General features: G+C 41.8%; 2 protein-coding genes across 2 annotated transcripts in view; both read left to right on the top strand.

Annotated features, from left to right (window-relative positions):
- The first annotated feature begins 6,181 nt into the window (after positions 1–6,181).
- LOC134094316 (uncharacterized protein K02A2.6-like) lies at positions 6,182–8,722 on the top strand. The gene has a single exon (XM_062547803.1). It carries the CDS (start codon positions 6,182–6,184, stop codon positions 8,720–8,722), a length of 2,541 nt encoding a protein of 846 aa, XP_062403787.1.
- Positions 8,723–10,170: 1,448 nt separating this feature from the next.
- Positions 10,171–18,571, top strand: part of tmtc3 (transmembrane O-mannosyltransferase targeting cadherins 3) — a 73,822-nt gene continuing 65,421 nt past the window's right edge. The window contains exons 1-2 of the mRNA XM_062547469.1: positions 10,171–10,370; positions 10,486–10,537. The gene's annotated coding sequence lies outside the window, so the exon portion shown is untranslated. The remainder of the gene's footprint in view (positions 10,371–10,485; positions 10,538–18,571) is intronic.

Below are 18,571 nucleotides of genomic sequence, written 5' to 3'. Positions count from 1 at the left end.
CACTCCACCATTTATTCGAATGTATGTCCACTTTCGATTTTATATAGAAATAACTGTCAGACAATCTGACATCTTGTGACATCAAATCCAGGACTAGAAAGACAAAATCTTGCCTCTGCATTTATATCTGGCAGGCCTGAACTTTCTTTCTTTCTTCTGGTGTGTGACCACACCAGAGCGTACTACATTGAAAGAAATGTTATTTGCCGCCAGTGTCGGATTGGCTCTTCTTGAAATGTAATACACAGCCTTGCAGTCATTGAAGCTGCATTGTCTTGGTCTTCTTCTTCATCAATCTCTGTACTGTCTTTGTCTTCTTCATCAATCTCTACACTGTCATGGTCTTTTTCTTCATCAATCTCTGCACTGTCTTTGTCTTCTCCATCACTGTCTTTATTTTCTTCATCAATCTCTACGCTGTCTTGTTCTTCTTCTTCATCAATCTCAACACTGTCTTGGTCTTCTTCTTCATCAATCGCTGTGCTGTCTTTGTCTTCTTCATCAATCTCTACACTGTATTGGTCTTCTTCATCAATCTCTACACTGTCTTTGTGTTCTTCATCAATCTTTACACTGTCTTGCTCTTCTTCTTCATCAATCTCTACACTGTCTTTGTCTTCTTCATCAATCTCTACACTGTCTTTGTGTTCTTCATCAAACTTTACACTGTCTTGCTCTTCTTCTTCATCAATCTCTGCACTGTCTTTGTCTTCTCCATCACTGTCTGCACTGTCTTAGTCTTCTTCATCAATCTCTACACTGTCTTGGTCTTCTTCTTCATCAATCTCTGGACTGTCTTTGTCTTCTTCATCAATCTCTACACTGTCTTTGTCTTCTTCATCAATCTCTACACTGTCTTTGTGTTCTTCATCAAACTTTACACTGTCTTGCTCTTCTTCTTCATCAATCTCTGCACTGTCTTTGTCTTCTCCATCACTGTCTGCACTGTCTTAGTCTTCTTCATCAATCTCTACACTGTCTTGGTCTTCTTCTTCATCAATCTCTGGACTGTCTTTGTCTTCTTCATCAATCTCTACACTGTCTTGGTCTTCTTCATCATCAATCTCTGCACTGTATTTGAGTTCATCCCTCTCTGCACTGTCTGTCTTCTCCTTCCTTACTCTCTGCAGTCTCTCCTCTTTCATTCTCTCTATCTTCTTCTTCACTCTCTGAGCTCTTTCCTCCATCACTCTCTGATTTTTTGTTGTCTTCTCCTCCATCACTCTGCCCATATTCCTGTCCTCCATCACTTTTTACACTCTCTCCTCTGTCACCTTCTCCATCTTCCTGTCCTCCATTGTTCAGTGTGATTTCTCCGTCTTCTTCTCCATCAGTCTGTGGATCTTCTCCATATTCTCCTCCATCACTACTTGCACTCCCTCTATTCTCTCCACTTTCACTGTGTGTGCTGTCTCTGACTCCCCCTCCATCACTCTGGTCATTTTCTCCATCTTCTCCATCACTCTCTGCACTCTCCCTGTCTTTGTCTTTGTCTGTCTGTGCACTCTCTCTGCCCTCTTCTTCTCTCCCTACATTTAGAAATATCCCAAACATGCAAATTGGTGAACAATGTCAAGATACTTGATTTATTCATTATTGGTATTGATTGTTATTATAGCATATTATTGAATGTAAATACATGTTGTCTTTCTAGTCCTGGATTTGATCTCACAAGATGTCAGATTGTCTGACAGTTATTTCTATATAAAATCGAAAGTGGACATACATTCGAATAAATGGTGGAGTGTTAGCAGTCCCATTTAGACAATGAGTTTTTGGGCCCCAGTGTCACACAATGTGAAAGCTATTTAAAAAAATGTGTTTCCCCCATAGAAAACAATGTTATTTTAATTGTATGTGGATATCCATAGAAGGGGGCATGGAATCCAAATAAATTGTGGTGTGTCTTAGCAGTCCCATGTAGTCAAAGCATGCTGCAAAGTTTGGGGCCCCAGTGTCACTTTTTGTGAAAGCTATTGAAAAAAGTGTGGTTTCCCCATAGAAAACAATGGTATTTTAATTGTATGTGGATATCCATAGAAGGGGGCATGGAATCCAAATAGATTGTGGTGTGTCTCAGCAGTCCCATGTAGTCAAAGCATGCTGCAAAGTTTGGGGCCCCAGTGTCACTTAATGTGAAAGCTATTGACAAAAAGGTGTTTCCCCCATTGAAAACAATGGTATTTTAATTGTATGTGGATATACAGAGAAGGGGGCATGCAATCCAAATAAATTTTGGTTTGTCTTAGTAGTCCCATGTAGCTAAAGCATGCTGCAAAGTTTGGGGCCCCAGTGTCACTTTTTGTGAAAGCTATTGAAAAAAGTGTGGTTTCCCCATAGAAAACAATGGTATTTTAATTGTATGTGGATATCCATAGAAGGGGCCATGAAATCCAAATAAATTGTGGTGTGTATTAACAGTCCCATGTAGTCAAAGCATGCTGCGAAGTTTGGGGCCTCAGTGTCACTTAATGTGAAAGCTATTGACAAAAAAATGTGTTTTCCCCATTGAAAACAATGGTATTTTAATTTTATGTGGATATCCATAGAAAGGGGCATGGAATCCAAATAAATTGTGGTGTGTCTTAGCAGTCCCATGTAGTCAAAGCATGCTGCAACGTTTGGGGCCCCAGTGTCACTTAATGTGAAAGCTATTAACAAAAAGGTGTTTTCCCCATTGAAAACAATGGTATTTTAATTTTATGTGGATATACAGAGAAGGGGCATGAAATCCCCCAAAAATTGTGGTGTGTCTTAGTAGTCCCATGTAGCTAAAGCATGCTGCAAAGTTTGGGGCCCCACAGCACGATTTTGCTAGCCTGACGAGCCAGACCCACATCAAGATGTAGGGTCTGGACACTCACCGTAGACAGGGCTCAATCGGAGGGGTGGGATAAACAGTTGTCTTTCAAATTCCCTCACTGCAATAGGATAACGCTAAACGAATCATCTTGTTTTCAAGTAGCAGGATGCGTAACCTTCCCTCTCCACGCAATAGGATAACGCTAAGCGAATCATCTTCTTGTTTTCAAATAACAGGATGCGTTACCGTCGCAACTTCTGGTCGCATGTCAGTCACCATTATGTTAAGCCCTGTGATTGGATCGCTGGTGCTGGGGGTTCTCTGCTCCCTGCCTCAACGGAGCGTTGCTAGACTGCCCCGCCAGCCAAATTACATTTGCTGCTGCTAGGGGCGTCTAGATTTCTAGGCTACGATTTTGCGAATATGTGAATCTGTCGAATATCCAACGTATATCTGTAGTGTTTTAAGTTGATACTTTAAAATACCGCGATCACGCGAGACTTGAGATTACCAGGAAGTATACATCTGTATGTAGCCCACATGTTGTACGGTTGTCTAATAAAGACATTATTACTAAATACTTAAAGGGATATTCCGCCATTTGTGGAAATACGCTCATTTTCCACCTTCCCTCGAGCAAAACAATCGATATTTACCTTGTTCCCGTTCATCCAGCCATTCTGTGAGTCTGGCGATACAACTTTTAGCTTCAGCCTAGCATAGATCATTGAATCGGATTAGACCATTAGCTTCTCGCCTGCTAGCTTCATGTTTAAAAGTGACTAATATTTCTGGTAATTTTCCCATTTAAAACGTGTGTCCTCTCAAGTTAGAAAGTGCAATAAGACCAACTGAAAATGAACCCTGCCGTTTTTCTAGGCTGATTTGACATGGAACTACATTCTCATCTGGCGTAATAATCAAGGCAACTTGCAGCTACTGGCACTACTACTGCTTGATGTCTATGGGGACTATTTTCAGATGCTGCGTACGATATCACTGCGCCTATGGTACTTTTGCAAGTTGCCTTGATTATTACGCCAGATGAGAGTGTAGTTCCATGTCAAATCAGCCTAGAAAAACGCCAGGTTTCATTTTCAGTTGGTCTTATTGCACTTTCTAACTTGAGAGGAGACACGTTTTAAATGGGAAAATTATCAGAAATCTTAGTCACTTTTAAACATGAAGCTAGCAGGCGAGAAGCTAATGGTCTAATCCGATTCAGTGATCTATGCTAGGCTGAAGCTAAAAGTTGTATCGCCAGACTCACAGAATGGCTGGATGAACGGGAACAAGGTAAATATCGATTGTTTTGCTCGAGGGGAGGTGGAAAATGAGCGTATTTCCAAAAATGGCGGAATATCCCTTTAAACCCTGAGTGTGGTCGCTACAACTGGCGACGAGGATGTTCCCGACAGTTGAATAATCATAGACCTACATAAAAGGAAACGAGACATTTTCAGCTGTGGGCGAACCGAGTGAGAAGAAAAGAACAAGTGTTGACCGGAGCGTGCATCATTAGACGTCGGAGCTGTGAATCAGTGAGAATTCCCTCGGAAAGAAAGGACGTCTAAACTCACAACTTTGCTGGAAATCCGATGCCATTCATTCAGGGAAGTGACTGTTATTCTCCTGTGATATACCAAAAACGTTTAATATTTAAAGTTGAGCGTGTATATCCCGGACTTTCAAGCCAATACGATAGCGGTCATTCATTCTAAATATAGCCTCCACTGAAAAGGTCGTTAGCACTCTATTAACAGTAAAATGGCTGTCGCGCTAGGTGGATTAACACCACCCAAACCATTAGATACTGTTGGCGAACCTGAAACTCTGCATCAGAGATGGAAAAACTGGAAAACAGAGTTAGAAATATACATCATAGCCTCAGGTGTCACGAATGCTGCTCAAAAGAGAGCTGTGCTTTTACTGACAGGAGGAGAAGGTCTGCGTGAGATATGGAAAAATTTCACCGATGAGAAAAAAGCCCATCAGAGGGGTACTGACCAAGAGCCTGAAAGAGATGTATATCAGGTAGCCATTCAACTTCTTGACGAAACTTTTGCATTGAAAGAAAATATACCAAAAGCTCGCACAAAATTCTGGGAAACCGAGCCAAATGCTGGAGAAACAGTAAACAATTTCATTACTCGACTTAAAGTAGTGGTCAAGACATGCAACTTTGAAGCTGAGTCTGATAACCATGTTAGAGATAAAGTGTTGCTACACATTGAAAACTCAGACCTGAAGGCGAAACTGTATCGTGACGATAATCTCACACTGGATCGCCTTATCCAAGTTATTGGAACTTATCATCACAAAGAAGCGCTCATTCTTGGCTCTACGTCAAATACAAACCGCATCCACAATAAAATCAGTCAAAAAGCAAAATTCCAACCGACATCACTGTCTGGCTGTTACAAATGCGGAGCCCAAGGACACATAGGCCGTGAATGCATCCGATCTAAAAATCATCAATGCAGCCACTGTGGGAAAATAGGACATTTTGATGATCTCTGCTTCCGTAAAGATGGAGATAAACCAAAGACAAAGCAAAATGACACATACAGCCACAGGGGCCGTGGTAGAGCTCAAGGCCGCAGTGAGGATGGTCGGAGCGCAAGTAAGGGTAGAGGTAGAGGAGCTCAACGTAGGGTAGAAGAAAGGGAAAATGATGACTCTGATGATGACCCCAATGACAATCTCTACCTATTCAGAATATCAAAAACAGAAGACACCATAAACCTTCATCTGAACGGTGTCACTCTGCCCTTAGTGATAGACTCTGGCGCCCAACACAACACACTGTCAGAGGATGACTTCAAAAGGCTACAGGAGGCCAAACCTGAAATTAAACTTCAACCTGCGTCTGCTAAACTGTATCCATATGCCAGCAAAGAACCTCTCTCACTCTTAGGTAACTGCATGCTAGAGGTACAGGTCCCTAGTACGGAACGGCGCGTCACTGCTTCATTCTTCGTAGTGCCACGAGCCCAGGCATCACTATTAAGTAGCAAAACCAGCAAAGAGCTAGGACTTTTGAGGGTTGGCGTTAACGCGGATGTTCTGTGTTGTTCTGGAGTTGACACATGGTCACATCTACGCACAAAGCACCCACAAGTCTTCACTGGGCTGGGAAAACTTAAAAATTATCAGCTCAAACTCAAAATAGATCCAAACGTCACTCCAGTCATCCAGCCAGTACGTCGAATTCCATTCAATCGAAGACAGCTTGTTATGAAGAAATTACAAGAGCTAGTGGAACTTGATGTCATTGAGCGAGTAACGGAACCAGCTCATTGGGTGAATCCGCTAGTCGCTGTTGAAAAAAGACCAGAAGGTGACGGTAGGCTTGGAGATGTCAGAATATGCATTGATATGCGAAGAGCCAATGCAGCCATCATCCGTGAGCGCCACCCAGTGCCTACAATCGAAGAGACCATTCAGGAAATGGCCGGAGGGAAATTCTTCACAAAAGTTGACCTCAACATGGCGTATCATCAAGTAGAACTCCATCCAGACTCCAGAGAAATCACAACATTTGCTGCACCAGGAGGACTCTACAGATACAAAAGACTTGTGTTCGGGGTGAACATGGCCTCAGAGAAATTCCAACAAATAATCAGTCAAGTCATCAAAGATTGCCCAGGTGCATACAACATGTCAGATGACATAGTAGTGGTTGGTAGCACAGAAGCAGAGCACGACTCAAGACTAGCCACAGTGATTCAACGCTTAGCTGAACGAGGGCTGACCATTAATGCAAAGAAGTGTCAGATCAAAATGACCTCCATCAACTACATGGGTCATATCCTGTCGCAAGATGGCCTGAAGGTCTCAGGTGAGAAGGTCAAGGCTATAGTCCACACGCCTCCACCAGCAGACGCCTCACAAATGCGCAGTTTCCTCGGCTTGGCTCAGTTCTGTGCAAAATTCGTCTCTCAGTTTGCTACCATAACTGCTCCCCTCTGGGATCTTACAAAGCAAGATGCTGAATGGAAATGGGGAGAAGATGAACAACAGGCATTTGAACTGCTCAAGAAAGCATTAATTAAAGCTCCAGTCATGGCATATTACACCCTTGGTAGACCAACCAGAATCACGTGCGATGCCTCACCTGTTGGCCTAGGTGCAATACTGGAACAGCAACAGCTTGATGGTGTCTGGAAGCCGGTGTACTATGCCAGTAGGAAACTCACACCCACTGAGTCCCGCTACTCTCAGTTCGAAAGAGAAGCTCTTGGAGTATTCTGGGCATGCCGCAAGTTCAGTCTATACCTCATTGGATGTGAATTCAAAATCCAGACAGATCACAAAGCTCTGATCAAGGTGTTGTCGTCTAACTCAAACCCTCCCTCAGCGAGAGTGGAAAGGTGGCTGTTGTATTTGCAGCAGTTCACATACGAGCTCATTCATATTCCTGGCAAAACCAACAAGGCAGATCCCCTGAGCCGTCAACCCGTTGGTGACTCGGACAAAGCTGAAGAAAAGGAAACTGAAGATTACATCTACAGCATCGTCAAAGACTCCGTGCCTCAGGCACTGACTCCTCGTGAAGTCGAGCACGCTTCAAAAGATGATCCAACAATGTCTAAACTTCGTCATGCCATACTCACCAATGACTGGACCTACTTCAAAGGCACTGTGTTTCAAGCAGTCAAGGATGAACTCTGGACAGCCGGACAGATGGTCATGCGTGGCAGTAGGATTGTGATTCCCGAAGCGCTGCAAGAACAGGTACTTGAGTTAGGACATGAAGGACACCAAGGAATCGTGCGAACTAAAAATCGTCTGCGTTCCAAGGTCTGGTGGCCCGAGATTGACAAAACGATAGAAAAGAGAGTAAAGAAGTGTTATCCATGTCAGGTAGTTGGGAAGAACGCTCCACCAGAAGAGTTGGAGAGCACACTACTACCGGATCAACCCTGGATGTACCTTGCTATCGATCTACTAAGCATCTCTGAAGGGAACTACCTACTTGCTGTAATTGATTACTTCTCCAGATGGCCTGAAGTTGCGTACATGAGAGTCACAAGTGCTAAAAATGTCATTGATGCCCTTGAAATGATGTTCCAGACCCATGGATATCCAAAGTACTTGAGAAGCGACAATGGACAACCGTTCGCATCCAGAGAGTTCCATGAATATCTCACCACTCATGGCATCACACAGCTGAAAGGAATACCATATTGGCCTCAGTCAAACGGAGAAGTTGAACGTTTCAACAGAACAATTCTGAAGTCAGTCAAAATAGCCAAGGTTGAACAGAAAGACTGGAAGACAGTATTGAAGAATTTTCTGTTCCACTACCGTACCACTCCCCACACAGCCACAGGAGTGTCCCCCGCAAAGCTGCTCATGAACCGAGAACTTGGAGACAAGTTACCCAGCTTCACTGGATTGTCTACTGAGTTTGAAGGAATTCAGGACAAAGACGCTCTTTACAAGCTGAAACGTAACATAGCTGCAAATCAGAGAAGAGGAGCCAAAGATCAAGGAATAGAAACAGGAGACACAGTTTTCTGTAAGAATCTACACAAGACTAACAAATTGGATCCAAACTTTGAAACCCAACCTTATGAAGTGATTGGAAAGCACGGAAACGCAGTCATAGTCCAACAACCTAATGGCCCGCCCAGGATGAGAAATGCTGCTCACCTGAAGAAGTTTGATGGTGCCGCTCCATGCGAGTCTGCACACCACAGTGCCCCTGCTGCGCCTGATTCCACCCCGGATTCAGCCCTTCCCATTGCAGATTCCGTCCCAGTCACTCCCCCCAATCCCACTTGTGCATCCTCTCCAGGCCCCATGAACACTGGCCCAATACCCGCACAACCTGAAGTGATTCCTGCACCAACACATTCGACCAGAGTCAGATCCCCACCAGTCTGGCAGAAGGATTATGTCATGTCTAAATGAACTGTTTATTCAGTTTACTTGAAGTTTTTTCTTTAAAAAGAGGGAAAAGGAAATTATAGTATTGTTTGAAATAGACATGTTCTGTTATTTGAAGTTCAAGTCAAGCATCTTTAAAATGATGTTGAAATGATTAAGGTTGATGTGTTATGCAACTGTTAGATAGTGAATATTTTAATGCTGTCAGAATGCAATGATTTAAATGCACATATGTTTTCTAATGGATTTACTTAAGTAGGAATTTCAATATTAAAAAGAGGGAAGATGTAGTGTTTTAAGTTGATACTTTAAAATACCGCGATCACGCGAGACTTGAGATTACCAGGAAGTATACATCTGTATGTAGCCCACATGTTGTACGGTTGTCTAATAAAGACATTATTACTAAATACTTAAACCCTGAGTGTGGTCGCTACAATATCCAACGTGAAACTAACTTCACCGCAGTTACTGTTAATTAAATGTTTTACACAGCAACCTTTTTGCATTTACATGCAATGGTAATTCCTTCCATTACATTTTCTAGTTATTATTATTAACAGGGCTGCCAAGTTTCAGAAAATGGCAAGCGTGAGAGAAATTTTTTTTGACTGTCACATTCAAAAGCGTGCATTTGGCAGCTCTGATTAGTGTCGATTTTCAAGTGTGAACTTATCAAGAAAGAGGCAAATAAATGTTACACAGCTCTGCAACAAGTATAGGACAATGATAGACTTAGCAGCCTTAACGTTAACTTGGAAAATCAAGGAGAATCAGCGAAACAACAGTGAACAAAAACTAGCAAGGAGAACGTTTTAAATCTAATTGTCGGAGTCGGCGCTGTTGTGTTTGAAAAACAATTTAATTAGAGGCGCCAAGACCCGCCTTACGTTGCTTCTGATTTGTTTATATTGCGTGATGCCTTCTGTGGTTGGTGAGATTTAGGCACAAGGACTGATGGATTGGTTATTGCTGTCCGTCAATCAGAGCTCGAACTACGGCAAGGCAATGACTAAGTTTATCATCATGGAAAAAAAATATAGTGCACTGAATGGAGAAATATTTTGCGTGAGAAATGTCAAGTATGGTGAGAATTGCGTGACTGTCACGCTCAAAGCGTGAGACTTGGCAGCCCTGTTATTATTATGCCCTTTCAGCTTTATTTTGTGATTTGATTTTCACGAATATATGTCGCTGACCTACACGTTTGAAAAACTTGCAAACTTTACACATGGTCGAAAGGATGCAGGCGTGCTCATATTTTCCCGCATAGAATTGTTGTGTTGGTGAAAGATGCGAATGCAGTTCGGCCCCTTTTACGCAACTTTTTGGGCGTAGCAGCCTTTATAAATGAGGCCCCTGGTGTGAAAGAGCAAGTAGGCCTAGACTCTTATTTTAAAGCGAAACAGCTTTCGCTGTCAAAACGACACCGGAAGTAGTCCTTGATGAGGTCATAAAATACCGGACGGCACACCGTAGGCTACACCATACATCTTATAAGTAGGAGGACAGTTTCAAGTCGCTAAATTTTTCTCCTTTTGCAAGTGGTCGGTTCAAATGAATGTTCTTGCCTTTTTATTGGTATGAAAGGGCAAGTGCAGTAGTTTTCTAATGACAGCAGTAATGTTATTTCTCTTACGCTAACTCTGGGATAGCTAACGTGCTATTCAAGGTAACTATCAATGCGATGTTCCATTTTTTAGTGTTGATTCTGACTTTCTTATGGAGTTATCCATAGCTTTAATTTACTTGTTTGCCTGCTGATCTCAATTACTGTCGCGTTACAGTGGCAACACACAGGAACTGCAGCTATTGGGAGAAGGTTAACGTCCAGCAAATGTAAGTTTAACGTTAAGATATGATTTGAAGTTCGCAGTTGGTCCTCTTTGTTGTGTGAATACGCTACCAGTGGCACAGTAACCCTGGTCGGGCACTGGAAACATTCACATGCAAAGTGCTCGATTAAATCACGAGCACGGATAATGTAACAGGGGTAGTAGTATGCGTAGTATATTAGTGTCATTAACGGCATTTGAGCTCTAAGAACTGGTTATTTTTAAGCAGTAATTGATCACTACTATAACACCACTAAAGCAACATTGCACAGCAAGGGAACCCAATATTCTTAACATGCAGTTTGAATCCCACATTGGTGAGACACATTTTCATACAGACACATGCTGACACATACACACAATCAGACATGCATGCACACACACAGGCGCACACAGACATGCACATACAACACATGGAGACAGGATGTACAGGACTGAATAATGGTCATATTTTGCACTGCTATACAGTTATGTTTATTGTTTTATGTTTGTATCTTGGCTACATTGAAAAGGATGAATGAATGAATGAATGAATGAATGAATGAATGAATTACTTGAGAATGATCATTCATAAGCTGATGTCAACGGAACAGCTTCAATTCCCCACCCTCGACATACGTTTAGGATTTCCGTTTTCAAAATTATGCGGGGATGGCTATGGTTATTAGTATTGATACTTTTAAGAATGACAGTGTTGTTTTGCAATAAGATACATATTTCATGTCAGTGTGCGCAAAGCAATCTTTTAGTGCATTTGGTACAGCGAGACAAGTTTGTGCTGCTAACCTATCTAGGCTTTGAAATTTCCATTTAGTTGGAAACCATTTAGTACCATTTAGTGTTCTCCCCAATCCCAGGCTTTCACATTGCATATTTTACAATGGATGTAAAATAGCCTATAAAGCTAAATATCTATGGCTGGACGAATGAAACAGCTGTAATACATATCGGTGTTTATACTTTATGTTGTGCAGGTGAGCCATGGAAAAGTAGTTTTACAAAGATGCAAATATATTTGGGGTTATGCAGGTAGGGGTCAAGTTTTGCCATGTTAACCTATGGAGATTGACTGCATGGTAGGTCATGAAGGACACTTATTGGGGCTGTGTGCCTTACCCACATAAAACAGTAAAATAACAAATGTGACTAAAGATATATTAGTGCGAGTTGAAAAATGACTGCGTGCGAGTACTGATTTCAACCCTTTCATTCGCATTTTGCTCCTAAAATTAATCCACATCACCAAGTCGATCAAAGTTTTCGCGCATCTGTATAGAAATTTCAGAGTTGACAACTCTTGTGCACCTGGCTGGACACTCACGCTTTCAGCATCAACCTCGTGCTCTCACACAAACGCAAGAAATGTCTCTCCAAATCCATTCTTCTTTTTCTTCAATCTGTTCGTTTTCAGTTGGTGACTATGTAATGATTAGCGGTGAAATGGTAAACCATGATAAAAATGTTGACTATAACAATTGCCGTGTTCATTTCAAATATTATTATCACGGTTGATAAACACCGTGTGTTATCCTCCCAGCTTCACCCGAGCCTTCATTTGACATAGGCCTGGTGGACTTCTATGAAACAAAAATGGTATCCTACTGATTCTGTTGTCTAAATTATGGATTTAACCATGATTCGGTGTAGACTACACCTGCTTTAAAAAGGCGGAACATTTTCATCGCAAATGTGTGCTGTAGGCCATCATATACACTAATCCAGCGAAACACGGAAGTAACACAGCGCCGCCATTACTGTGTGGCTGGCTGCTAAGAAATTAGCCCCTTGGTTCCATAGGCTGTTGCAGAGGTTAGCTGTCATTAATACACGTCTTAATACATTATGTTGTTAATAAATTACCTTCGTCGGTAAGTTTTGCCACAGTCTGACATTATTGATCCAATGTTCTAGCCTGGCAAGCCAAACTACACAGAAATGTATAGTCTGGGGTCGGACCATTCACAGAGTTGAAGCCTGTGGGTGGGATGAACAGTTGTCTTTCAGACTGCCTCTGCACGTAATAGGCCAGCATTTGTGACCAATCGTAGCCGGTTGGCAAAACGGCAACAGGGCTGCCAAGTTTCAGAAAATTGCAAGCGACAGTGAGATGCGTTCGTCGAACATTTTTTTGACTGTCTGTCACACTCAAAGCGTGACACTTGGCAGCTCCGATTAGAGTCGCTTTTTCAAGTGTGAACTTACCAAGACAGAGGCAAATAGATGTTACACAGCTCTGCAACAAGTATAGGACAATTATAGACGTAGCAGCCTTAACGTTAACTTGGAAACTCAAAGAGAAACAGCGAATCAACAGTGAAGAAAATCTAGCAAGCAGGAGAACGTTTTAAATCTAATTATCGGAGTCGGCGCTGTTGTGTGTGAAAGATAAGTTAGATGCCAAGACCCGCCTTTCGTTGCTTCTGATTTGTTTATTGCGTGACGCTTTCGGGCTCAAGGACTCCGTACACAGATAGAGCGTTCTAATTGGCTAGGCTGAACTCGAGCCTGGCGCAGGCTTGTCCTCAACGGTGCGACCCTAGACCATCCCGCTAGGCAAAAATATTTTTGGCCGCTAGGGTGCGTCTAGATTTCTAGGCTACCAATGTTCCCTTTCACCTGACATTTTCTTTCATGAGCAGGATCTCTTGTTAGACATTCTCTGACAGGATGCTTTCATTGAAAAGCCCAGGCAAGTGTCACTCGTCACACTCGCAGGCACGCAGTAATGGCGATATTCAAGATGGCAACGCCCATAAAGTTCGCGCTGGATTAGTGTATAGCCACTCTGCGTCTTTTTATGTGGGCTACGTTCACATTAAATCCATTCCACTAACGTTATCAGGAGAATACCGTAACATTTTATTTTGAGCACTGGTTGTCACTCATTGGATCATATAACAGATATACCAAACTCCAAGACAAGTCATGGTCGAGTAAGTTAAGCACCCAGCCAATTAAACATGACCAAGGAAAAAGTGAACGGACAACTCACAATGCCATGCCACGGTAGGCTACCTAAATCATAGAAGTTAACATTGCTGGACACTCATCTTTTCTATTACACCAGAAATATTTGTCTTTACCTTTGTTAGTTTTTTGAACATTCATGTTATTTAACGGTACATTATGTAGGATTTTAAGTGTTTTAGTACCTCAAGTCAGCGTCTTCATTCATAAATAGATCCTCTTTGGTGTAAAATAACATATGCCAATGATCTGACTTGTCCTACTGGCCGAAGAATCACTTCCCGGCATTTACATTGAAAGGGACGTTCACAGGAAGGCTTCCATGTCTTTCCGGTGTATAGAAAAATATGAACTGCCGAGATGGACATAAAACACTACCTGTTAATACCGCTAGGAAAAAACGCGTTTTTGCATTTCGCGTTACACAGAGAAGCAGCGTGAAGACGGTCATACTTAACCTACAGACAAACACTGCACTTGGTGACGTAGCCTAGTTCATGCCTTTAGAGCAATACAAGCATTAGCCTATACTGTCATGTCAAGTTGTTAGCTGCTGCTATGCTAATATTACGATAGTAAGCTAATGTAAAAACAATATAGGCTAAGCATGACAACGTAATTCACTATGTTGCTCGATGAGTAATTACTCATACATGATCATACAAATTATTCAAAGAACTTTGAAATAACTTACATCATCCAGGGATGCAAACGGCGCACCTTTTGGCGGATGCCGCCTTTTTCACGGTTGTCTGGTGGACTTGCATGAATCGTGTAGATCCGATGAGTTTTTTTTTTTAAGGGGGGGGGGGGGGTCTGTTGGAGGGTCTGATTATAGTTTCATCAAAGATAATTCTGTATGGAAATTACCGAAAACGTAAATGTACGGTCTATGAGACAGTAGCCTGTAGTGTAGACAGTATGAGAAAGCTGTGCACGCAAAGTCAATGGAGCAGCGCGGGCGCACCATAGCCTGTCCTACTGCTTACTGTATATTGCATTCGCACTGAAAGGGATATTTTACACACGCCTTAATAGGGGTGTGAATCTCTCCCTTTTAAGACGATTCGATTCGTATCGATTCATAAAGCTACGATACGATTCACAGACGATGCGGTTTAATACAGAACGATTCAGTGCGATTCGATACGATGCGATACGATTCGATACGATGCAGTAATAGGCCCCAAAATGCAATATTCTTATTTCTTAATCTCATTTTATTTTCCATAGGCTACTGCAGATTTTTTTTTTTTTTTTTTTTGCTACTTTAAATGGCATGAGAAAAGGCTACAATTGCATGTCATTAATTACATTTTTTCCAAAAGACTTGATTGACTGGATTGAAAGACTGAACAAACATGTTGATAATAAGAACGTGGCCAAATGCCTCTAAACGAAATCACTCGGCCAATTAATAGAGATACATTCATATCACCCTATACTTAGCTGCTGAACCAATCACAATAGTTTAGAAATATGTGATGTAGGCCTAGCTCTTGGGAAAGAGTGTCTGTCTGGATTACCTTTCATAAATAAGGAGGGTTACTAACGCACGTTGTGAGAACCGCGTTCAACACATGACAGGTAGGCACTACCCTCCTCAGTCAACTTTCAGACCTGCACCGAACATACAGTAAGGCACCGAAGCATTTGGGGAGACACGGGGAAAGGGGAATGCAGGAGGATGACAAGTGGTGTTTGTTGTAGCCTGAAGCTAGTTTTGAGGCTTGTGCTTACGACTGAATGTCTTAGTTCAGGATACTGCAACACACGTTCACGTCAGCGTTATCTGCGTTTCACTAAACTTGACAAGTTTGTTGCTGCCACTGTCTAGCAATGACGCTACTTACAGTACCCTCGTTGGAGAAGGCTAGGCGCTGTGTTAGCAAATCACGGTTGGTCTTACGATTTTGAAAGTAGCCTATCATAACTTGTAACGTTAGTTTTCCGATTCGTCATTTTAAAATCGATTTATCTATCGATTCATAGTACATTTAAACCGATCCAGGGGTTTGCCTACCGATGCACTCGCGTTGTTAACGTTCCGAATGATTACCGATACGTATCGGTTATTTTTTACACCCCTACGCCTTAAGCATGTCCACTGCTTGGCATATGGATAAGCTTAGTTCATCATGCACACCTTTTGATGGCTTGTAGAAGCTGGCTCTGACATCATCAATAAAATCAAGATTAAGTCAGATCAATCGGCTCGTTATGTCTCCCGCAACATGTCCAAAAATAGCCTTAAAAGTGTCGGAAAGAGTGCACATAATGTCTGCTGTGTGGAGCATACAGTGGGCGTTGGTTGACATTGGCCGCTTTCACGTGAGATTCTCATGAGAATCACACGTGAATCACGTGTATTTTATTTATTTTGCCCAAGTGAAGCTGCAATGTCCCAAACAACCACCAGGTGGCACTTGTGAGCAGGGTTAGGAATGTCGGCATTTACCACTAGCCAAACAGTCCCAAATTGAATTCAATCCCGAAGCAAGCTGAACATCTTTTCTGCTTTTAATAGCCTAGTCTCACGACAAAACTTGTTATTGTTTATGAAGGTGTCTTCTGTTAGCCTATTTTATGAAGAGGCATCTGGCTGTTTCGTTTAGGTTTGTTTTGCTGTCACTAATGGTTTCATGAGGTAGGCCTAACCACTAAAAGCATAAGCCTATGCCCTAAGCACAACTGTGTTCTCGTTTTTGGGTCAATTCATAAATTTTATTTCAAATGTGTGGATAGGCCGATGGTACGCTTGTTTTTATGCTGGCAACAAAACAAAATGGTTCACGAATGTTATTCTTGATTCTAAATGCGGGAAACAATTAAAAAATAAAATGTCCCATTTTCCGACGCACAACAAACCTCTAGGCTATGTTTATTTGAAATGTAAGCTGGCTGTTGTCAAATTTGTAAAATAAGATAGACCTACTGGAGAAACTATGGTTTATGCTCTCTTATGCATTCTTTCCAAACCGAATGCGAAGGAGGGAGAATGAATTACGAACTGAACGGTTTTGATTAAATATAAAATGTCCCATCTTCCGAAGCACTACAAACATCTTGCCTAAATATTCTATTATTTGGGCCTATTATAAAAGTTGGGACTTTTTCGTTAGAAAACAATTTTATTTGAATTATGGACTGCCATTGAATGAAATTTGATCGGACTTTCAGTTCACAGAAGAAAGTTTCAAGACGCTAAGAAACACGTTTGCCCCGTGGCATTAACGGTGGCTTAATTTATTTCAAAAGGATATGACCTTATGAATCCCGTTGTTTGCCGTTCTACTTGTCTTTTTTGACCTATAATGATTATAAGGGATGCATCTCATATATCACTGCATTGCAGTGTAAGCCTATTGAATATTGACAGGTTTGAAAATCGTAACATTAGGCCTATTTTCAATCAATACAAGTTGAAAGCCACACATGTTTTGTCTTTGTTTTGTCTTCTCCTATATTTTGTTCGGTAAATTTGACAACTGTCAGCTTAAATGTCAAATCATATTTCCCTCCCTTTGTCGCCCTAGTTGGCTACATTGCCTAGTTGGTATGGAGAGAAACGCAGAGAAACGAGAGAAATTGAAAATAAACACAGAGAGTTTGTAAATAGGCTACTAAATAAATGTTTGCATGGGTAATGGACAATTTCAAGAATTCTGGTGAGATGCCGTGTAGCCTAGGCTACAATAAGATAGCTTGGATGCTCATGAGCGATGACGAGTGCGCGATTTTTAAAATCAGCCATGCGATCAGTCAGAGGGTCGATTCGGATATCTGTGTGCAGATTTTTCTGTCCGAGCCCAATACAGTTAAAATGTCATTCTCTTGATGGTTTCTCATACTTAGGCTATGACAATACGTTTGTTTGTGTGGAAAGCCTGATTTAGTAATTAAGCAACTGTAGGAAGGCATTCAGAAATGTCAAAAGGTGAGCGCAGAAGCTCACACGGGGCAACAAGCGCCAACACAGGCACGCACAAGAAGCCCAATCATATAGCCACTTGAAATTAAGTAAGGGATAATCAACGACGCGCCGTGCGTTTATAGGAAAATAATGCACGTTCGAAGTGGTAATAAGGACCCGACGCCGCAGGCGGAGGGGACTTTACACTTCGATAAGTGCATTATTTACCTATGAACGCACAGGGCGCGGAGTTGATTACCCCGCTTATACCACTGCTACTATAATTTTCGTTTATATTGCCGCTGTCTTAGATACAACGTTGTTGTTTTTACCGTTACATTAACATTGGCGAATTGATATTCAAGTGTAATAAGCCCAAAAAAAGGAAATACTTCATAGCCGTGCGGTATATAGAAAAATAATGCACGTTCCAAATAGCGCATCACAATAGGAAATTTGACCAAGCAGTGGTAGCCTATTCGGTTGTTAAGTCCGACCAGGGGCGGAGCTATAGGCGGGGCAGGCGGGGCAGCTGCCCCTGGGCCCGGGCCCTTCCCGAGGGCTCAAAGGGCCCTTTGCACTTCGTCGAAAACGCGAACTCAATCTCCCCGAATTGCAATTTTTACTCTCACCGAACGTGTTGTAGCGTACATCACAAATAATTGCAGTAGATACGTGGCTAGCCTCTTTATATATCTAGCATTTTAGATCTACTATTTTATCATGGTGGGAGTCATGGTTCAAAAAATACCAGTGAAATACAAGCTGTCTTGTAATGTAATAGTTAGTCATGTTCTTTTAAGATAGCCTAAGCTATGTTGTTAAGGCTTGTATTTTTTTTAATCATGTTTGTGTAATTTTTTAACAACTGCAGTGCATGATGGGTATGATATCTGAAGACTTGTTGAACGTCATCATCAAAATTCCATTGTAGTGAACAACGTATAGGCTTGGACTAGGCTACGGGATGTTGGTAGTAGGCTACCTGGTTTAAATTGTTCTTATGCCAAGCATCAGCCCCGGATCATTCTCACACAATTAACGCATAATCTATCGTTTTTATGAATGACAATTCCAATAATCGATCAAACGAGAAAGATCATTATAGCCTACTGTACTTTGTGGGCTCTCTCAATGCTCGTGACTTCTACAAACTAA

The sequence above is a fragment of the Sardina pilchardus genome, chromosome 10 (genome assembly GCF_963854185.1).
Source record: "Sardina pilchardus chromosome 10, fSarPil1.1, whole genome shotgun sequence".
NCBI classification, from domain to species: Eukaryota; Metazoa; Chordata; class Actinopteri; order Clupeiformes; family Clupeidae; genus Sardina; species Sardina pilchardus.
This window is presented reverse-complemented; position numbering and strand designations above follow the sequence as displayed.

Coding starts and splice junctions, on each gene's coding strand:
- LOC134094316 (XM_062547803.1), top strand. CDS start 6,182: ATGCGAAGAGCCAATGCAGCCATCATCCGTGAGCGCCACCCAGTGCCT.